The 21,502-nt window shown below is 39.5% G+C and overlaps 1 protein-coding gene across 1 annotated transcript in view; it reads left to right on the forward strand.

The window, feature by feature from the left end:
* Positions 1 to 21,502, forward strand: part of atp1a2a (ATPase Na+/K+ transporting subunit alpha 2a) — a 51,423-nt gene that overhangs the window by 4,160 nt on the left and 25,761 nt on the right. Inside the window, exons 5-11 of the mRNA XM_026150625.1 lie at positions 3,074 to 3,187; positions 3,634 to 3,768; positions 6,141 to 6,258; positions 10,175 to 10,443; positions 12,002 to 12,200; positions 13,190 to 13,299; positions 19,403 to 19,537. Coding sequence (XP_026006410.1) covers positions 3,074 to 3,187; positions 3,634 to 3,768; positions 6,141 to 6,258; positions 10,175 to 10,443; positions 12,002 to 12,200; positions 13,190 to 13,299; positions 19,403 to 19,537 — 1,080 coding nt within the window. The remainder of the gene's footprint in view (positions 1 to 3,073; positions 3,188 to 3,633; positions 3,769 to 6,140; positions 6,259 to 10,174; positions 10,444 to 12,001; positions 12,201 to 13,189; positions 13,300 to 19,402; positions 19,538 to 21,502) is intronic.

A 21,502-nucleotide genomic window follows, 5' to 3' on the forward strand; every position in this document is an offset into this window, starting at 1 on the left:
AAACTTTATGGATTTTCCTGCTTTTTCTAACTTTGGTGGGACTCAACATCATTTCCCATAAGCACAAGTTGCAGAGTTGTACCAACAATCATATAAATCAAATCAGTGTTAGCAGAGGTGTATACAAAAGGGGTGAGAACAGTGACAAAATTCATCTGATTACATCACACATCCTTTTGACCATTCTGTTAGACCCCTCAAAACTCCAGTGGGGATAAAAATTAAATATGAAATGACTGCAAAGAAGATTGCAGTTATGTGAAAAACTAAGTATGCCATTAAAATTTCAGTAGGGATTAAGAGGGTGAGTAGCAGTCCTGTGATCCCAATCGGATACACTTGATTATTGATGAACAGTAAATGTGACCACCTCCATAAAAACAGATATTTTGGCAGTTTGCTGGTCTGAGGTAGGCGTGTGTTAACATAATGCCACAGTTTTCCCAGGGGTGGATGTCCCAGCAAATTCACCCAAATTTCAGACTGTGAAATGCTAAGGGAAAGTCCAAGAGCTACATTGCCAACTTTGCAGCTGTAACTTAGCATGTTAAATGTCAAAATTCAGGACAGTACCATTAGAAAAACACTGAACACCTAAATGTTCATTTGGCTTGTTTGAAAGGGTTGCCAGGTGCCTCCTTCCTCAAAAAATAACATGGCAGCACAGCTTAGCTTAGCTTTGCAAAGTTGCATTTAAACAACCCACAAGACTTGTGGAATAATGTCCTTTGGACTGACAAAACTAAATGACCATAAGGCACAGCACCACATTTGGAAAAAAGCAGCACAGTGCAGGACTGGTTATGTTTATGTGGTCGTTTTGCAGCCATAAGAATGATAAGGTTATACAGATAACTGTTAGTTGAAGTTATGGCTGCTACAGGTGGTTCTACAAGCCACTGAGTCAGGGGGTGTACTTTTAGGTTTTCACAGGAGTCCTGTGAAAATGTTATTTTTCACATGACTGTTTGTATAAATACAGAATTGTTATTAAAGACATGCCTCACACCTTTCAGCTGCTTTGAATCAAATCTTAAACCAAAGGCTAGAGAGTAAAGAGATTTCAAAGGACAAGCTTTTCCTCTGCTTAAAGTGGTATTTATCTATCTAGATGGTTTGGGTGTTACTCACTGTAGAGATGTCTGCCTTCAGTTGAGTATAATGGACGGAGATGCCATTTACCTTGCACTTCACAAAATGAAGAAAAAAATCAAAAGGAAAAAGTATCACATCACAAATCACGACGTGGCTACATACTTATTGTTAGTCCAACTAAGGTGGATTTTTCTTTGGCTTTCTTTTTCTGCTGGTTATATTTTCTTAACATAACCTTTACTCAGCAGAGGTTTTTGTCTTGAGATCTTAATCTCCTTTTTGAGTTTCCCATAAAAACCCAACTGGTCACAGGGACCAATACAGAGACAGCATACATGAAAACCAACAGAATAAAGAATGAAAACTGAAAAGGAACAGGGGGAAAACTCAGCTTCTAAAGTGTAACATGAATCCAAAAATACTTTTTAGAAACAGCAGGATTAGGTCCCCATAAGTACAGAATATCGGTTACACCGTGACATAGAGTCCTTGCCTTCTTCCGAGTGTGGCACAAAAACAACCACTGACACTGGCATTAGTCCTAGCAGTCGCACGAATAAACACCCAGACCAACCACTGAGCAAACAGAGCCAAGCACCACCCATGCTGCACATTATGGCTCTCACTCATTATGCAGTCTGCATTAAGCTCTTGCATAATATACAGTAACGTACAGTAGAAAGACACGTGCACATTAATCCCCCAGCAGTTTAATCTCTCCATTTAGCGCCGAGCATGTACAGCTGGATGCTCCGGTAAGCTACTTCAAAGCCCTGACAGCCTGCAGCTTCGGCACTTTGAGCCTTTGCAAAGTGTACTGGCAGCTATTACAGAAGAAATTCCACCTTAAGTGTACTCCACATATGGTTGTTGTCAGATGATAAGTTAATTTTACATTACTTTGATGCATTTTATTGACCTGAAGAATTGCGTTTAATTTGAGAAAATGGTCCAGCGGGCTTCTGAAAGTGCCGCTGAAATAACGCAGTATATTTCTTGGTGTTAAAATTCACGTTTGGGAAAGAACCTGTTGATTTAAATGTCACCTGCCTTGACAGCTGTTGTTTCTATAATTTCCATGCAGCTGGTGAGCAGAAATATTTCTTTCTGAAGTGAGAGGAGGTAAAAGAGCTGTTCTAAAATCTGCAAAAACTCACATGGAGACAAAATCAGGACCTGCAAACTGAACACTGAAATTGAGAAAAATGTTCTAAGTACTGACAAGTGATTTTTCAGCGGATATGTTTCCCGGTTCAGAAGATTTTTGCACAGACTTAGTGTTTTTAAAAAAAGAAAGAAACAATAACCCACTGAAGTGTAAAAGAGCAAAACATTCTGTTGTTGCTGTCAAATGAAAGCGACACCTTCCAAAAAGGAAACTTTTCAGGATTTTGTAATTTTTCTTTCCAGGAGTCCAAGACATACAGTACACCAGCTGGCAGATGCTTTCATCCAAAGTGCCTGGCTGTCTTGTTTGCATCAGTGAGAGCTGAACCCATAACTGCCTTTTCACAGTAGACCTGAAAATAGCCACCAAAAATGCAATAAAAATACACCAGAATGAATGTTTCCTGCTTTTACATAACCATAAGTCTAAAAAGCCAGGCTGTAGCTCCGTGAGCGTCTCTTAGTGGCCTCGCAGATTGGAGTTTCAGTCCTTGGTTTTCTGGGTTCGGGTGACAGATGCTCACTTGGACTGACGAGAACTGAGCTGTCCAAGATAACAAAAATAGTACAGAAGATTCCGGCTCTGGGATGACTTCTTCTTTTTAAATCTCTCACTAAGTCTGTGAGCTTCCCCCAGGTTTTTCCCTCTGAACTCTGTTCTTGCACATGTACATTTAAGGTTTTACTGTTTTAAGACCCGTTTCAAGCTGATAAATCCCCATTTCCTGCGCTTAAGTGTACCTTACATGAACCAAACTAAGTTGATAAAGACACCGTCTCCCCCTGTTACATGGCTTTCCTTCCGTTTCAGTTATATCTGGGTGTGGTGCTGGCAGCTGTGGTGATCGTCACCGGCTGTTTCTCTTACTTCCAAGAAGCCAAAAGCTCTCGAATCATGGACTCCTTCAAGAAAATGGTGCCACAGGTAAGTTGATGCATTTGGTGTTTGTGTAGTCTCAGAGCTTTCTGAATCAATAAGCCGTCCCTCAAGTAGGGCTTACACACTCACTTGAGTGGAAACCTAATAAGCTTGCACAAAGGAAGAATAAATGTTTGAGCCAACTTTGGATTGTGAGTGTGTTTGCATAAAAACTCCCCTTGCGTTATCCACCTCTAGCACTTTGATTGCCTAATTCTTTAATCTATTTAGACTCTTTTCACACACTTCTCGCGCCTCTTTTCCCTACCTGTCTTCCTCCTCTCATCTCCCTTCTCGTCTATATCTGTCTTTTACATACCTCCATACCCCCTGGCTTCTCTTCTTTTTATATCGCTCCTCTCTCCTCATCTGACTAAATCCTCTCTCTGTTCCCAGACGTTCTCTCTTCCTCACACTCCCTCTCCCTGCTCTTCTTTTTTTCTCCATGCCAGCAAGCGATGGTGATCCGGGAGGGGGAGAAGATGCAGATCAATGCAGACCTTGTGGTGCTGGGAGATCTGGTGGAGATCAAAGGGGGAGACCGCGTCCCAGCTGACCTTCGAGTGATCTCTTCCAGCGGATGCAAGGTAGGGGAGGGGTGCTGGGCCCGTCCCTGGGGAACCTGGAAGTCGCAGTGGGATTACAGTAGCTCAGCTGACTTTGGTATTTCTACCTTATTTTCTCTTTTTTCTAGCACATTGTTTATCATAAAGAGCATCTGAGCATGCAAACATTTGCAGGTAAACGAAGTACAGGTGACTTGGACGGGAATGATAAATAAATCAAATAACTCATAAAATATTTGGACTTGTGATAAACTGTTCACCAGCTGTCAGTCCTTGAAAGATATTTTAGTCTGGATCAAAGTAATGCACCAACCCACAACAATGCTGCAGTAATCAGACTTTCCACCTTTCCCAGTTTCCCTTAAAAATGATTTCAATAATGTTTCCTGAACGTTTTTTTTAAACATCTTCTTGTTAAAGCCTTTTCCCCTGCCAACAAGCAATGTGCAGTTGTACATGCAAAAACTGTTGTTGTGTTAGCTATGACCATATTTACATCACCCAGAAAATGCTTTCATTATGGCTCGCTTCCAAGACACCACGTAATCACATTCAAACACGATGCTTGAGCGGCTAGTTGTCTGCTTCTGATTTGCAGTTTAATGAAAAACTGAGTCAGATTGTTCCTGTAGAATTCACCTCATACTGATGAGCCAGGGAAAGGGCATTTTGTATACATATTTTGTGTGAAAGATTAATCTGGTTTTGATTAAATTTTCGTCTTTTTTTATGTCGAGTCTGAGTAAGGTCTGCGCGCTCACTTGGACATTTCTTAATATTTTCTGCATAAATATGACCTAAAGGTTCATCTGACTCTGACAAAGGTCTTAAAAGGAGATAAAGAGGACCAGTTTAGATAACTGAAATAAAAAATATCTGACTTGGTCACTGATTAAACATAAACTAAATTCTTCATGGCATGGATTCAACAAGGTTTTAGAAACACAAGTGTCTATCTCAGGGCTTTCCACTGACATGATATTATTATGCATTACTACTACTACTACTACTAATAATAATAATATTTCAAAAATAATAATTTTTGAATTTTTTATTTCAATAAAGTGAAAAACATGGAAAAAAAACCCCACAAATGCAAGAAGACAAAAAGATGTGTTGGCTGCACATCCACAATCCACCACATCCCAAAGGTGCTTTGTTGACTTGAGATCTGATGTCTCTGAAGCCCATTTTACAACTCTTTGTCATGCTGGACAAACCGATTTGAGATCATTTGAACTTGATGTGATGCATTCAGCTTTAAGCAGCTATCACCAGCATGTCTGGCACCAACAACTGTGCCATGTTCAAAGTCACTTAAATGAACTTGAGCAGGTCATCTTGACCATACACCAAGGTATTGGCTGATTTGATATTTGCACCAACAGTTGAACAAGTGCACCTAACGTTGTGGTCAGTGAATATACGTTATATGTATATTTTCTACAACACTTCTCATTGAACCGATCCATAAAGCACTGTCAGAACAGCCTTCTTGTTCAAGCAGTTGGTAGCAAACATGCAGATGGGCATCACAAACCTTACAATCCTGTTATATACACCAGTGTTGTTTAGTTAGTCTTCTGATGGTGGAATCATTAGCCACTGTAAAACAGGCCTTTCACATTGAGTTCCTTTGTGACCGACCAGGCAGACTACCAAATGCCTTTAACTGTAGTATTTTTTGTTTTGTTTTGTTTCTTGAGCACACCTGAAGTGAGCAACAAAGATCTTTAATTTCTTTTGTCTGTCTGACTACGAAGTTGTCTAAATTCTCCAGAGAAGGATTATACATTTCAACATTTTCCCAGTCTGATGATCCTGAACATCCGTTTTTCTCAGATCCTCCTTTGTTTGAGCCATAATACATTTTCTACATGGGGATGGGAATAAACCTACCATGAAAACAGGGCGCTCACTCTCACCTAATTGTCATCCCTGATTTATTTCACCTTTAAATTGAATGCTACTCCTAGAGTTTCATACACCTTTCTCCCTCACTGATATGTAATATTGTATCATTTTCCTCATTCAATAAATTACCAAGTCTAATATCTTACCTGTATTTAATTGGGTTTAATTTATCTGCTTTTTATGGCTTGTGTGGAAATCAGATAATGTTGTAGGTGCTACCGGTATAGAAAATATCAAAGGCTTTTTCTGCAGCTGCACTTGCTGTTGCCGAATAGGGTGAAGGTTTCTCTCAGTGGTTCAAATTTCTACACCGTGTTGCAGCGAGCACCTAGATCAGAACACAGTTTTGACAAGACAAGAGCGCTATATCACTTGTTGTTATAAAGTCCTTTTTTTCCATTTCCAGTCTGTCAGTTTCACCTCTTCAGTCTCTCTGATAACACCGCGCTCACATCCATTTTCTCTCTCTCCCTGTGAAGGTGGACAACTCCTCTCTGACGGGAGAATCTGAGCCTCAGACGCGCTCCCCTGAGTTCACGCACCAGAATCCTCTGGAGACCCGCAACATCTGTTTCTTTTCCACCAACTGTGTCGAGGGTCAGTAGGCCACATCTGGCCAAGATTGTCTCTTATCGGCTCTAAATGTCTTCCTTTAAGCCATCTGGAGATCAGCATCATTTTTGCTTTACCACCCATCGGTGAATGTGTTCCAGTACATGATCCGTACACTGCACCACGCAGTGTGTAGCTGCTCATGCAGAATGCATGAGGATTAGTAATAAGCATTTCCATCTGAGATAGAATCACTGGGAATTTGAGTGGTCAGTGGCTGTCAGTCATAAAGTTTCAAAGGGATTTTATCAGATTTATCAGATAGATCTTAGAACAAGATGTACATTAGAAGAACATCTAATGGTGATGGAGTTATTATGAAGTTTTAGAAGCTAGATTTTTTTTAACAGTTCTGAACACTTGCATGTTATCTTTGAAGATCTGCGTTTTGGCCACACGTTTGTGGAGCCATTTCTGACTTAATTTAAAGATTTTTTTTTTTTTTTATGAAAGTGAAGTGTTAAAAAAGTACATCCTACTTATCTACAAGCTCAGAAGTGTCTGTCCTTGTTTTTGAAATACACATTTGTTTCCAACTAATTGAACATTAAACCAGTCAGAAATGCTGTAATTTAATGGAATACCTGTGTGGGTGTATGGAGGCCCATTTTCAGCACTCTTGTGTTCAAATGGCACATTATGTTCCCTAATGCAGGTTTAGCATGTTAACGGGCTTTGATTACGTTAGCACAGCTGAAAGATGTGCTGATTAAAGAAACAATAAATTTGGCTGGGTGTGTGGAAGATCGGCTTTTATGTGTTCAGACGTAATGGACATTCTGAAAGTCTTTAAAATCGAAGGCTATTCAGTTGGAGGCCTAAAAAGAAACAGGATTGCATATAAAAGGTGTGTACTGCAAAGTGGCCCTAACCAGAGTAGAACAAGACGTGGGAGAAACTGAGCAAGATTACAAGTATAGTTTAAGAAGCACAGCTCAGGTCCTCAAGAGGAAGCTTCATTAAATTGTCCCCACCAGATTGTGCTGGTTTGTAAACGAGTAGAGCACAGTTGCACAAAGCTTTTTTTTTTTTTTTGGCAATTTAGCACACAGAATACTCTTCGTTTCTTACACTCTGATGAATTTCAGAAGAAAGTTATTTTTTGAGGGACATTTTAAGGCTATAATCAAACCCTCAGAGGGTGATGCTACAGACACTCAACACGATATTTCTTTCCTTCTTTAATCAGAAGAACAGTTTTCAGCTGTGCCAGCATAATTGGAAAAAGGTTTTCAAATGATAAATTAGCTTTCAAACGTGATCAACTTGCATTAGCTACCACAATGTGCCAGTGCAACACGGGAGTGACAGTTGCTGAAAATGGACCTCTGCATGTCTATTCGATTAAAAATCATAAAAGATTCACATTTAAAATTCAATTAATCATTAATTTGCAACATCTGTGGTTTGTTATCGTATATAACTAAGTGTGTTTTTCTGCAAAAATCAAAGACATACCTACATCCGGAAAACAAACTCTATCAGAAACTGTGCTGGTTGCCCAGAGTAACTCACAGTTTTCACATTTCAGAGGATAAGGTAGAGTCTGCTTATCTGGATTCTCTCCTCATCCACTTTCTCGAGCATCTGCTCAGTCCATCCAAGCACCCATCACTGGCCAACACCTGTAATTCACCTCCATCTATCACTGCTCTACAGCCAGTTATGTCTCGCCATCGAACCTCCTCATTGTTTACACATTAGAGCACGTCGTCTGCAGTGCCCACGGTATCCACGCTGTTAGCATTTGTTTTCCCCTGCACATATGACTCTGAGTCTCACTACAGCAGTGAGAGCATCTGGTCACCCAGCTGAAAGCTGTAACTCACACCTAGTGGTCTGTAATTTCACGACCTCTCATGTGAAGAGCTGTCTTAAAAAAATAGCCATCATTTGAAAAACCGATGCTTCTTGACTAACGACTGCAACAAACTGATGTTGTTAACTACTGAACTGATGAATCATCCCAAAGACTTTAATTTAACTTTTAATTGCACAAAAAAAAAAAGGTGAGTTTGGTGAATGTTTTATATCTATTTAATGCAGAATGTGGACCTCAGGCTTCTGGTCTAGAGCACCTTGAGGCTTTCCTGTGTGCTTCAGCATTTGCATGAGTGGCTAAAATCTAATCACTTGAATATTAATGTCAGGAAAACAGAACCATGCATTTTCATTTCCCAACAAATATCTTTGAGTTTTTTTCTTTATTGCTGCCTGATTCACTGACAACCAGGAACTACATTTCTATTAAAAGATCAGATAATACCTCACACATACTGCTTAGGACACATATTTACAGTACTGTGCAAAACTTTGAGCCACCCTTCATTTCCTAATATTTAACTTTTTTTAAAGCCTCCTAACACTGATCTACGAATCATTCAGGCATAAAAAAGGCACCTAACTTTAAATTCGAGGGATGAAGCAGTGCTTTGTTGACACATAACAAACGAACCAAAAAAATCAAATTTAAATTGGGTCTTTAGACACTTTGCAAAAGCACATACTTGCATTTCTTTAGATGAACCAACAAAAAATGTCAAACATAACACGGACTGACAGCCGTAAAATAGTATTGTTGCACTAACATTGTGATTCCCAAAGAGCTATTAGCTGAAAACTTGGCATATCTGTGTAAGATGTGCAGTGAGCCCTTGAAATGTGTTAGGAAACTGGACAAGTGGAGGACAAAGAAGTGGCAGCCTTAAAAAAAATCATCTACAGCAGATGAACAGTATCTGACAGTCATGTCCTTAAGAAAAATAATTCAGCAAAGACCTGGCAAAACCTGAGAGATGCATCTGACTCTTCAGATGATCCATCTACTGTTCACTGAAGCCTCATCAGAAATGTCTCTGTAGAAAGGTGGCTGTCAAGAAGCCATTCTTAAGGAAGGAAAACAGGGAGGAAAGGCTGAGGTGTGTCATATTGCACGTGTAGTGCACGGAAAATCAGTGGCAACAGGTCTTATGGGAGCGAGGAGTCAAAATTTGACATTTTTGGTTCAAGTCGTCATTAACAGAAGAAAGCTTGCACAAAGGAGTTCAAGCTGTGCTGAAGCATAGAGGTGGTTGGACAGAATATTGAGTTTCAAACTCATTAAAATTGTGCAAACTCTTCTTTTTTTGTCTTGCATAGTCTATTTCCGTCTCTGCTTCAGGATGTTTCAATAAATCCTGGAAGTATGTCCCATTTTCCTAGAAATATATGAAGAAATGAGAGGTGGCCAGTTTGTACCCCCACCAAAAAAGAAATCACTGACAGCAAGACTTTATAACAAAGCTCATAGCTTCATAGCAGCCTTCCCCTTTGGACCAACCACAGCTTTGCACTCTCACATTCAAACACCTTCACCTTCACTTGTCAGATTTACATGACTAAGCAAGCCATTAAAATGTTCTTTCAGATTCAAAATAATAACTCCCATTTAATAGTTACTGCTGTACTTTGAGACATAGCACAAGAGCATTTTCACACGTACTTGTTCCTCTAGCGGCTTATGAAAACAACTATTAGATAATCTTTTTCATAATTACACTAAAGACTGGAATGAGACCCTGTATTACATCCGAGTAATAACTTTAGTTACACATTTAAAACAAGGATATAACCACTATTTGCTGGAAGGAGGGCCAGTGAGTGAAATCATGATCACATTTTATTTTAATTCATATTGTCTCCACTGTGCAGCTGTTCATGTTTTGCTGTTTTTTTGGTGGCCTACTTTTGTTTTATCTATTGCACAGTCATCCTAATTACAGTATTATGCCCTGCAGAACAGAAATCTCCTGTAAACCAATTTTAACTGAGTCAAGGCAGTTACATTGAACTAATTTTATCAGTAATGTCCCTTTGTGGTAAACAGAATGACTGATTTAAATTTAATGACCCCCTACTGCAGGTACAGCTCGTGGCATTGTGATAGCCACCGGTGACCGAACGGTGATGGGTCGCATCGCCACTCTGGCATCTGAGCTGGAGGTCCGCCGGACACCTATCAGCATCGAGATCGAGCATTTCATCCACATCATCACTGGTGTGGCTGTTTTCTTGGGAGTCAGTTTCTTCATCCTGTCACTCATCCTGGGATACACGTGGCTGGAGGCCGTCATTTTCCTCATTGGCATCATTGTAGCTAATGTGCCTGAGGGGCTTCTGGCTACTGTCACTGTGAGTATAGTGTATCTGAGTGTTTGTGCGTCTCTCTCCCTTTTTTTTGTTTTTTGTTTTTTTAGAACAATAAGTTTTATAATAATGATTTTCTCCAAAATATATCTGCAAGATTTTCTATAAATAGCCGAGCATTTTAAAAGGTTTAATGAGAGTTTATGTCCCTGCACAGCTTCTTTCTGTCCTTGCTGCAATGACACAATGTGCACTTCAGTTTACAATAATCCCCTGTTGCAAGATCACTCCATAATATGCTTCTGGGAAAAGGAAGTGAATGGAGCCATGTGGGAAAGAAAAACTGGCTGTGCTACACAAAGATACAAAATGGTGTTTGAAATGGTAGTTTTAAACAAAGAATATGATTCAGGTTGATTGCAGGGGGGGCTTTTACAGGTACTTTTTTTTTACATCAACAGCAAGATTTTGTTTAAATAAACTGTAAAGAACCATCATAATGAGCAGAGCGAGGCAGGAGCTGACTAGTGTGTGGACTGTAGTGTGTGGGTATGTTGGATTACTTTTTGTACATTTGATTGCGGTCTAGCTTTTGGTTGTACAAGGTATCATTAGCATGATTACTTAAAGCTGCTTTCTTTGTGTTTTTGCAATTTGGAAGATCAGAAACTAGCTTCTTCACCTGTCAAATATGTATAGCAGAAGTCTGTCTGTGTCTATTGATAATGGGAATTTAAGATCACAGGCAGCAATAATGAAACCAACAAACAAACAAAAAAGACTTAAAGGCTTTACAAAAATTAGGAAAATAGCAGTAGGTGGCATTAATTTCCCACGGGCTTTTCATCTCGAGCAGCTGCTTTCATACCCATTTGATATTGTTGACATAAACATATTGATTAGTGCAGGTTTGCATGTGCCAGTTCCAAAGCCCTGATGGCATGCCTGCTGGCTCACTGTCACGGTTTACTGGCACATCTACGTGGAACCAAGCCATCATCAATGTTATTAGTTACACCTGTGCTTTTCCTATCACTAATTTACCCTCGCTGAATGTTAGGTGTAGGTCTAATGATCTTACAGAACACAGCAAAGTGATTTATTACCGAATCTTGTTCTTACAAAAAAAAAATGTAGCTAACTTTTTCTGCAACAACAAACAGAGAGCAGGTTGAGGGGGATGCCAGCTGGCATTTTAAATGCCATCAGTCGACATTTCAGTGGTCGCAGAAAATAAATTAACTTCCAGTGGCTGGTTTCTTTAGTTGCATTCCCTTTAAATACATCATACAGTAAGGTATGTGTGAAAATGCTTGTGTGTACATTATGTGTGATATATTAGTTGCTATGTGGGTGACATATGGAATATGTCCACTCATCATATTTTTATGTTCTTGTTCACCTGCTGTTAACTAACCAGCGAGATCCTCACACACATACACACACTCTCATTGAGAAGGTACCCGGACCACGCATGGTTTCACATGCACAAACACTTGAATGCTCCGCTGCGTACACATGCTTTCACAATCATCCATCCTCGCCTCTCCTTTTTCTCCCTCCCCTACTCTTTCTCTGCCCTCACCTCCCACTGTCCTCCCAGGTGTGTCTGACTCTCACTGCCAAGCGAATGGCCAAGAAGAACTGTCTAGTAAAGAACCTGGAGGCCGTAGAGACTCTCGGCTCCACCTCCACCATCTGCTCCGACAAGACGGGCACGCTGACCCAGAACCGTATGACGGTGGCCCACATGTGGTTCGACAACCAGATCCATGATGCGGACACCACCGAGGACCAGACTGGTAAGACTGAGATGAAAGGAGAGGAGGAAAACAAGGGGGAAAGTAAGGAAAGAGAGAGAGAGAGCTTGGAGAGTGAAAGATATAAAGGAGAGATGGAGTGGGGGATGCGGAGGGGGGGGAGTGCGACCACCTGCTGAAATTCATCTGTCCAATGTTCACACCGCCAACCAACAAGGCTGTTCACTCTACTGCTTGGATTAATTGAGCAGCGGTATGCGGTGGGCGGCATAACCCTCAGCTACAAACGTGTCTTTTCCCAGAATTCCTCTGCAAGACTGCTTCTGCGGAACCAATCGGATTCTTGACTCCTGTGGAAAATCGAGCCAAAATTTAAAGAAGCTTTTAGCAATAACCAAAAGGTCTGGCAGGAGAAAAAACAGGTGTTCCATGAATACTAATTAGTCCTGAGTCAGACAATTGTGAACTCATACAAGGAATAGCCAGTGGTGCTGACAAAGGCTGTACAAGAGAAACGAGGCAAGAGCTACGAAAAACACAGTGTGTTCAATTTTTTTTTCTCCATAAAGTATGCAGACGATTTTTACAGCTGCTGCAGCCTTTTTAGCCTTTTGTACTGCACCGTGTCAAGCTCAACAATCCCAGCCATAGTGTGTCAGTGTGTTTCCACAATAACGTTGTACACAGTCCAGGAAAATATGAAAAATGAATGCAGGCGCCTGCAGTAGAGTGAAGGTCATTTTCAGTGCAATTGGGTGGGAGGGTTGAAATTTTGATACAAGTCATTTCCAAACACCTTTTTATTTTGAGTCCCTCTAGTTAAAAATGAATGGCATTTTAGAGACTGGGGATTTGAAAAATCACTTTTGTCAAGGAAACAGTGATTGTTCAACTTAACTGACCCTGATTCTATTATTTAGCTACAATATTCAGTTGTACTCTGTGAACTGAGAGTTAAGTCCATAGCATAAATACTGCATGAGTCCTACTTAAAAAAAAGCCTAACACAGTTCCTTCTCCTATTCTCTCAGGTTTGGGTTTTGACAAGAGCTCTCCTACTTGGACTGCTTTGTCTCGCGTGGCTGGCCTCTGCAACAGAGCTGTTTTCAAACCCGGACAGGCGCACCTTCCCATCGTAATGGTAAAAGAAAGTATATATATATTTATACTGCCACTCACTCACACTTATTGGTGTATTGGTGCCTGAAGAAGTATGTATAATATTTATTTTTCCCCCCAATATCCTCTGCTCATCTCCAAAGAAGAGGAGCAGTATTCACAGTGAATTTGGTTCAGATAAAAGAGGGAGAGGCAGCTATATGAATACGCTTTTTGAACAAACAGTGCTGTGTGTGGAGGGCAGAGGTGTAAAGGAGCCAAAGTGCAGCACAGAAGAGGCGTGAAGAATCCAACTAAAAGCGAGCTTTATTAGCAGATAAGTCCAATACAATAAAATCCAAACATTAATCCACAAGGCACGAGGGAGACCAGAACTCTACGGAGGAACTCTGAAAGCAAAGCAGAACAATACAGGACTAAACAGACATAAGCGGATGACATGACCAAGACAAATACAGGGACAGGACAATTTATACAGGCAACTGATTAGGAATTAGACATAGGAGAATAACAAGAAATGGGCACAGACAATCCAGACAATCAGACAGGGAGGAAGTAAAACTGAAAACAAGACACAAAAAACACTAGCAAAGTAAAACAGGAAATGAACCAGAGACGTGAAATAGGAAAGTACATTTTAAACATGCTTGAATTAATTTACACAGAGCGGCAATGCCAGACAAAACAGAGGGCAAGGAAAACTGAAAGTGACTGTACTCTGTGAAGTCAGAAAGCTGACACTCATCTGAAGCAAAATGTGACTCCGAGATCCAAAATATTACAAGAAATAAAAGTCACTATTTGAATAATTATTGAGTTAAGACAGGAATCCAAAATCCTTCCTAAATACTAAAGAAGAAACTGGAGGCCATACACACGCTGAGCAATGACTAAAGCTTAAATACAACAAAAATTAATACTTGAATGATAACAAAAAAGGCAATGCAAGAATATAAAACTTCACCTCAAAATAATCAAGAAGATATACTTCTTGTTTAGCACAGCAGCCAACCGACCAACTAAACAAACAAACAAACAAGCAAACAAAACTCAAAACCCAAGAACCAAAACCAGGGACACTGATCGATTCCTGACTCAGTGCTCTACCAGAATGTGAACACTGGACACATATAATGTAGCACTGAAGACACTATATGTTCATTTATTTAACTTCAATACGGAAAATACATGAACATAGCCTCTATAAATGATGGATGAAGCCACTCTTACATTACCTAACACATAAGTTTGACTCTTGTTTTAAAACCTTAAGTTGAACATTGTTTCCATCACCATCTTCCTTTTTTTTTGAAACCGTATGTCACCAGCTGAGGGGTGGATGTGACACCACACATTCATAAGTTAGTGACTTGTCAATCACAAGTCCAAAGCATGCACTTTTTAAAATATATATCTTATTTTAAATAGAAGCTTACATATTAAAAAAAAAATCACGTTGTATTCAGTAAGACTAGAGACTGAGACTTAAACATGTCAAGGAAATGTTACAGAGGTCATAAATCAAGAGAAAATGAGCATGTTCTCAAACGCTTCTGTTATTACCAGGTTTCTTTTTGCAACCAAAATAGTCACGCACTGCTGGCTGGCAGAAAGAACCGAGGTTCAAGGCTTTAGCCCCAGAGGCTACATCTATCTTTTATATACACTGTGTGGGCATAACCCACTCTCCTCCTGTCTCTGATTGGCTTACTCCAGCCAGTCATCACTTGTCATGTCCAAACCCAGCCAAACCAACCAATGAAGGCAATGAGTATTCACCAATCAAAAACAGGGTAAGGAAGGATGCGCTTCACCATCCTTGGAGAAAAAAATAACCTGCCGTACTGAAAGATAGATGTCGTTTGGGATTTATAAGTGGTTCTATGCAATGCAGCATGAAAAATAGATATGTACCTGCCGCATGTATACCATGCAACACAGCAGCGATCACGCTATAACATCAAGTTACTGAAAACTTTGCATTTATATTTCAGCTTCGTGAATTATCTCTACTCCCTAAAAAGGTGGAGTATACCACTTTTAGTTTAATCCAAGGGCATTCTGAGTGGGTCTTTTATATTTGGATCAAATAATGCATGCACATTATTCATGACATGATTTTTGACAACATGGTTTGCCAGTAGGGTGAACTTAACAACATGTGGGAAGTGTTAGCTGAGTTGTCACTCCAAAATAAGAAGTGGTGAAATCAGTGTTCACTCACTAAAGCTAAAAAAAGATTTAAAAAAAATGTTTGGGTTGCTGTCAGTTTAATTCATGACAAGACTGAAAACTGTTAAACCTATAAGTGCTGTTGTTGTGCCCACAGGCGTAGATAGATAAACTTCACATACACACATTTGTTGCTAAAATAGCTTTAAAGTTAAAGTACAGAAAAATGCAAAAAGCAGAGTCAAACAGCAGCAACTTTTGTAACATAAATCAAAGCACTTGTTACACATCTTAGCCTCTTTTAATGTTCCATGCAGACAAAGTGGTGATACTTCCGATCAAAGATTTATATGCTTGAATATGTGCTTAACTAAAAGTGGCAATAAAGCCATGTAAAAGTAGTATAAGTGTAAAAGACCCTAATAAAAAAAAATGTAAAAATAAATAATTTAAAATGTATTTAAAGTCCACGCAGAAGAATAGACCTGATCATGTTATTATAATACTTATTACATCATATATCTGGCGTTTGCAGTTTGCACGTTGTTCAAACGGGGGCTAATTTAAACGTTTGCACATACTGCCGGCAATTTAATCTATAAGGTTAACATTGTTAACAGAGATTCAATTTGAAATCTCAATCTGAAAATTTACTGGCGTACATAAATAATATAAATGTAGCGAAGCTAGAAGGAAAACATTTGCCTCTGAAATGTAATGCAGCGTAGGTATACAACAGCACGAAATGCCGCAACTGCTGTTTGCATTATTCAAATATGAGCATATAAAAGATGTATATTTTCTAAATGATCATACACTTTATCTTTAAATGAATCACGCCATCAGCTCCCATACTGAGTGTATTAGAGGTTAAAAGCACAATGTTCTCCTTTGAAATGCGTAATGCTGAAAAGCATAATGGCACTATGCTCAAGAAAAGTGTAAACACTTCAAAAGAAACGTATGCACCGTGCTTTACATTAGAGTAGCCGTTATTGTGTCTCTTATCAGAAAGAGTATTACACAGATCCCTGAGAGTGGAATTTTTTTTTTTACATGTTGAGTTTTCATACCTTCTGCCTGAGGGTATCGGCTCCGGCTCTTTGTACAGGATGTGGTTCGGGTCTCTGGTAATTTCGAGGCTCTCCCTTCTCACTGTCTCTTCAAACATCTCTTGGATGAGACGAGAGGGAAAAGATGGGGCCAGCATGCCAATTATGTTCCCTGCCCTTCTGATCAGATTTTGAAGTTGTTATCTCAGTTTAACGGACTGGTTACCAAACCTTCTTGTTATGCCATACTTGAGCAAAGATAGTTTGTATTCTCTCCTGTGGTCAGCCCATCCTCAGCTGCATGGCAGCCACAGGGGAATGAAAACAACCCATAAAAATAATTTGTCAGTACCACTTGACACTTGGCTTGGCATCTCTCTCACACATAAATACACATACACAGAGGATAATCCAATGCACCCCTGGAAATGACTCCCCCAGCACAGATACACAAACACACACACACTGCTGGAAAGGTAAGTCAATAATATCTCCGTCTTCTACCGACTGCTGCCCCTCCAAACTGTGCTACATTGACCTAAAGAAATTCTCAGCATGGCTCTCAGTGACAGGGATTACAGCTTCTTGACTCAGATGGGAGCAGACGGTGCCAGTGCAGCCTCTGTACCCCTCAAGGTGGGCAGATTTGCTCCTTGGATTAAGTGACACGCGTATATCCCAGCAGCCCTCGAACACAGCAGTCGAGGCTCCATTAACATTACGCGAACAAGTACCCATCTTACTCGGGAAAGGAGAAAAATGGAATTTCCATGATCTATTTATTCATTCATGAAAAGGCACAAACAAGGACAAATCTTGTGGAGTGTGTGTCCTTGTTTGGCGGCCGTTCATGAATGAATAAACAGAAACAAAGAGAAATTTCTTGTCTTGGTTTAGCTCCCACTGGTGTATCGGGTGTCAGGTCAATCAGTTTAGCATGGATTTTAATAAATTGGCTCTAAGAGTGGTTTGAAATGCCGTTATTATCATGGAATTTTTATGAAGGTGGATTTCACAGGTTATCAAAAAAGAATTTTCTCTAAAATTATCCAAGTATCACAGCAAGCAACTTTATCAGACAAGTTAAAGCTGATAAACCTCGAAAAACAAAGAAATATCAAACAAGCTGCTTCTAGGAAAAAGAGAATAATACTACTTTGAGACTCGTGAAATAGGCTTTCTTACCATCTGTGTAAAGTTTATTGCAGGACACACTCTGAGACATGGATCTAATAAGCTTAGGTACAACATCAAGTTTGATGTATGCAGATTGTACCCACTGATTCACTCCCCACAAGGCATCAATTCCCACGATATTTCGCTCCATACTACAACCTCCTTGAAAACAGCTAGAGGACACATCAATCTTGTGCTGCCACAGCTCAATAAATTACATTTTTTATTAGAATCCCAAACATTAGGTTTGCTTTTTTCCACTTTGACACCCATATATTTTTGATCAGCGCGTTATCTCCCAGCTCCTTTCCCATTCATTGGTTAGCAGATGTAGATCTTATCAGCAGACACGTTGTAAGATGGTCTTTCTAAATTTCTTTCCCAGGCTGCTTTTAGTCACAGACTGTTATAACAGCCAACTTTGAAGGCCTCTTTGTGTGGAATATTAAAATCTGTTTTCCAGCCATGACCAAAGATATTGCCGCGGTTCTTTCTCATTGGATGTTTTTCATCTGCGATAGTACAAACACATATAGTGTAGCTTATACTTGAAGATACTCTGTATCTGTCCTCATGTGGAAGCAGTTTACAAATATTAAGACTTATGAAGCTTTTTCTTTTGAATTAAGGTCACATGTAGCTACACAGGAAAAAAATGCCATCAACCTCAATGACCTCAATGAATATGATCTGAGATAATTTGTTATACTGGAGCTTGTGTTTTGTTGGACTCAGTATTTAGAATTAGTAGAATTAATTGGTCGGGGTTAGAAAAAGATCACGTTTTAGATATAAAAGCAACATTAAACAGATGAATTTCTATCGTCTTAAGGAAACGGCTATAAACAGTGGCTTCAGATTTTTATAGGTCATCATAACAGCTAGGACAAATGATTTAAGGAGCGCTTTAATTAAATATGGTTTACTCAGGCACTCGAGAAAATAACTCCATCAAGGACAGTTCTTCACCACCGGCGACACACATGTGGGTGGTCTGTGGAAACAGAGCTGAAGACCCCCAGCTACAGCTGGAGCATATCTGAGAAACTGGCCCCGCTACAGACTGAAGTGTAAAGTCTTTGTTGCTGCCCTACATGCCAGATAAATAGATCAAGCATCAAAATTAACCTTTTCTTCCTGAATTTCCTTGAGTATATTATTTTTTCACACCACTATTGGAAAAATATAACCTAATAATTTACTCATTTACTACAATCTTAGCAACCAATTTGCTACTGATTATTGCCAACAGGCAATACTCAAATGTCTTCCTCCAACAGTATTTATTTAGAAAATCATCAAGACCTTTAGAAGCTGCCCTTGAGAGTTTACAAACAGCATATGTACCCAACTAATTAGCTATATTTTTCCTGAAGAAACTGGGCTGTTTTAATAAAACTCTTCCTCATCTTGTAGATTTTTTAAAAAGGGGAAAACATTGACTTCTTTAACATGAAGTTATTAACTTAGACAACAATATTGTGGCCAGCATTGGTAATTCAGATCATACTCCACTACCTGCATAATTAATAAGAAACATAATGGATGTAAAGGAAGTCCTCTCGGGTATCTCAGCTAGTGTTTTAATCAATTAAATAACACATAATCCCAAAGCTTCCCTCCACTGCAGTACGATAAACACAGGCAATGAGACAGACAACACTCATTTCCTAATATGCATATGTTAGTGACTGTGCTAATGTGCTCCTGTGTGTGTTTCCCCAGAGGGAGACAGCGGGGGACGCATCAGAGTCAGCTCTGTTGAAATCCATCGAAGTGTGCTGTGGGAGTGTTCGTGACATGAGAGCTGCAAACCCCAAAGTGGCAGAGATCCCATTCAACTCCACCAACAAATATCAGGTATTGCATGAGACTAGTGTCACGTCATGGCTTTGGGCTTGAACTGATGAGAAAATTAACACAAGGCTGAAATTTATTACTGTGCATTCTGGGTTTTTGTATATATACATATATTAAGCAACCTAAAAATGTAACAGAGTAACTGTTATGTAAATAGATATTGTTGCTCACTAGCCAGAGGAGGTATTTATTTCTAATCTTGACCAATTTTATGTTTATGAAAGCTGCACTAACATATGTTATCACATAAAACTGACTGCTTTTCTGTCAATTTTTGTATTAAAATAAATTTTTACAATGTTTTAACAATCTAGATTTCTAGATTCTAGAATCAGTGTGAGCAAGACTACACAAAAACAAATAATGCCATGAAACTTAGTGAAAGACAAGGACAAAGTCTTTAAAATGTCGGCATGGGTCCAGATCTTTTGGGTTGCAGTTCCAGTGGTTTTATTTTTAATGTATTCATTTTATTTATTCATTCATTTCAATTAAGAGGTTATTCCTCTATTTACTTTAAATGATCTTTCACAGTTCTGTCAGAGCTGTGGTGAGTTTTTCACACAGATTGCCAAGACGTCCATGAGAGGAAAAAAACTGAATTTTTTCCTTATATGCCAGAACTAAATCATGCATATTCATTTTTTAACCTTTTCCTACTGAGGGAAGGCAGCCTGAACATGTCTGCTCTTTTACCAGAGACACCCTGCTTAAAATTCGCACTGCTGCACGCATTCATACTTGGAAGCTGCCCAACAAGCCACAAATGCAGCATTGTTGGTAACAGGAAAAACGGTTGCAGCATTAAAGCAATGTGTTTTATTTATGTTAGAAAGATACATCAGGATTATGAACTGGCTTGGCTGGGATACTAAGAAAGTGCTCTGCTGTTGCCTTTCAATGCACAGAAATCCCATTTGTAAATCTATTGTATGTTGAATATGCTATTGAATTGTAAATGGGTTGGTAACCTGCTTATAAACAGTGCCTGAATAAAAAGGCCTAACATGCCGGGAGAAGAACAGGTGAGAAGACCTGGATGTACATCACTAATTAAAATTTGCCATCATGCTAGACAATATCAAACATTTGCAGAGGTAGCTTCTTATGAGTCTGAGCAAAGACAAGCATGCTCTGTAATATTATTTTTTCACCAAAGTGGATTTAAAAAAATTGAGGAGAAGCTATTTTTTTAATAAAATTGAACAAACATTTCCCATCCAGTATCTGTAGTAGAGAGGCAGTTGTGAAAGGTCTTACGTTAATCCACATGCTTCACTCCGTCCTCTAACAGTCAACACCAACAGAGCCAAAAGTTAATACTGAACTATATGAAGCCATCACGCAGAGCATTAACACCTTGCTCAGGGGAAGTGTAACAATTAACGCACAGAGATGTGTGTTCGCTTCGCTTTTCCACACCCAGTCTTTCCCAGCTTGTGTGGAGATTCGAACCAGCATATGAATTGCACAGCAGCAGTGTTGAAGCAAACAAAGTACTTCCCGCATGCATCTTGTGCACCTGTTCCCTGACTTAGAATAGGCACGTCTGTGTTAGGGGAGGGGAAATAAAGCAATTTTGCTCTGGTTTTCTGAGATTAGATATGTTGTGACTCAGATACAAATTACCTTGGGGAGTGTGTGTGTGTGTGTGTGTGTGTGTGTGTGTGTGTGTGTGTGTGTGTGTGTGTGTGTGTGTGTGTGTGTGTGTGTGAGTGAGGGAGGGAGTGTGTGCACACAAACTACTGTAGGTATGGGGGAAGGGATAATGCAAGGTGCTACACCAGAGGAATATATGCAATTGGGTAAATGAATGTCCCTTCAACATAAGGCATACATATGACTTTCAAGGTACACTCAGTCAATTCAACCTTGAGATGATTTTTTTTAACCTGTTGGAAAATATGACAGCAGTGAAAACAAAATAAAAAAAATAATAAATAAAAAATCAGACTAACAATAGAC

Source organism: Astatotilapia calliptera, chromosome 18 (genome assembly GCF_900246225.1).
Source record: "Astatotilapia calliptera chromosome 18, fAstCal1.2, whole genome shotgun sequence".
Taxonomy (NCBI): domain Eukaryota; kingdom Metazoa; phylum Chordata; class Actinopteri; order Cichliformes; family Cichlidae; genus Astatotilapia; species Astatotilapia calliptera.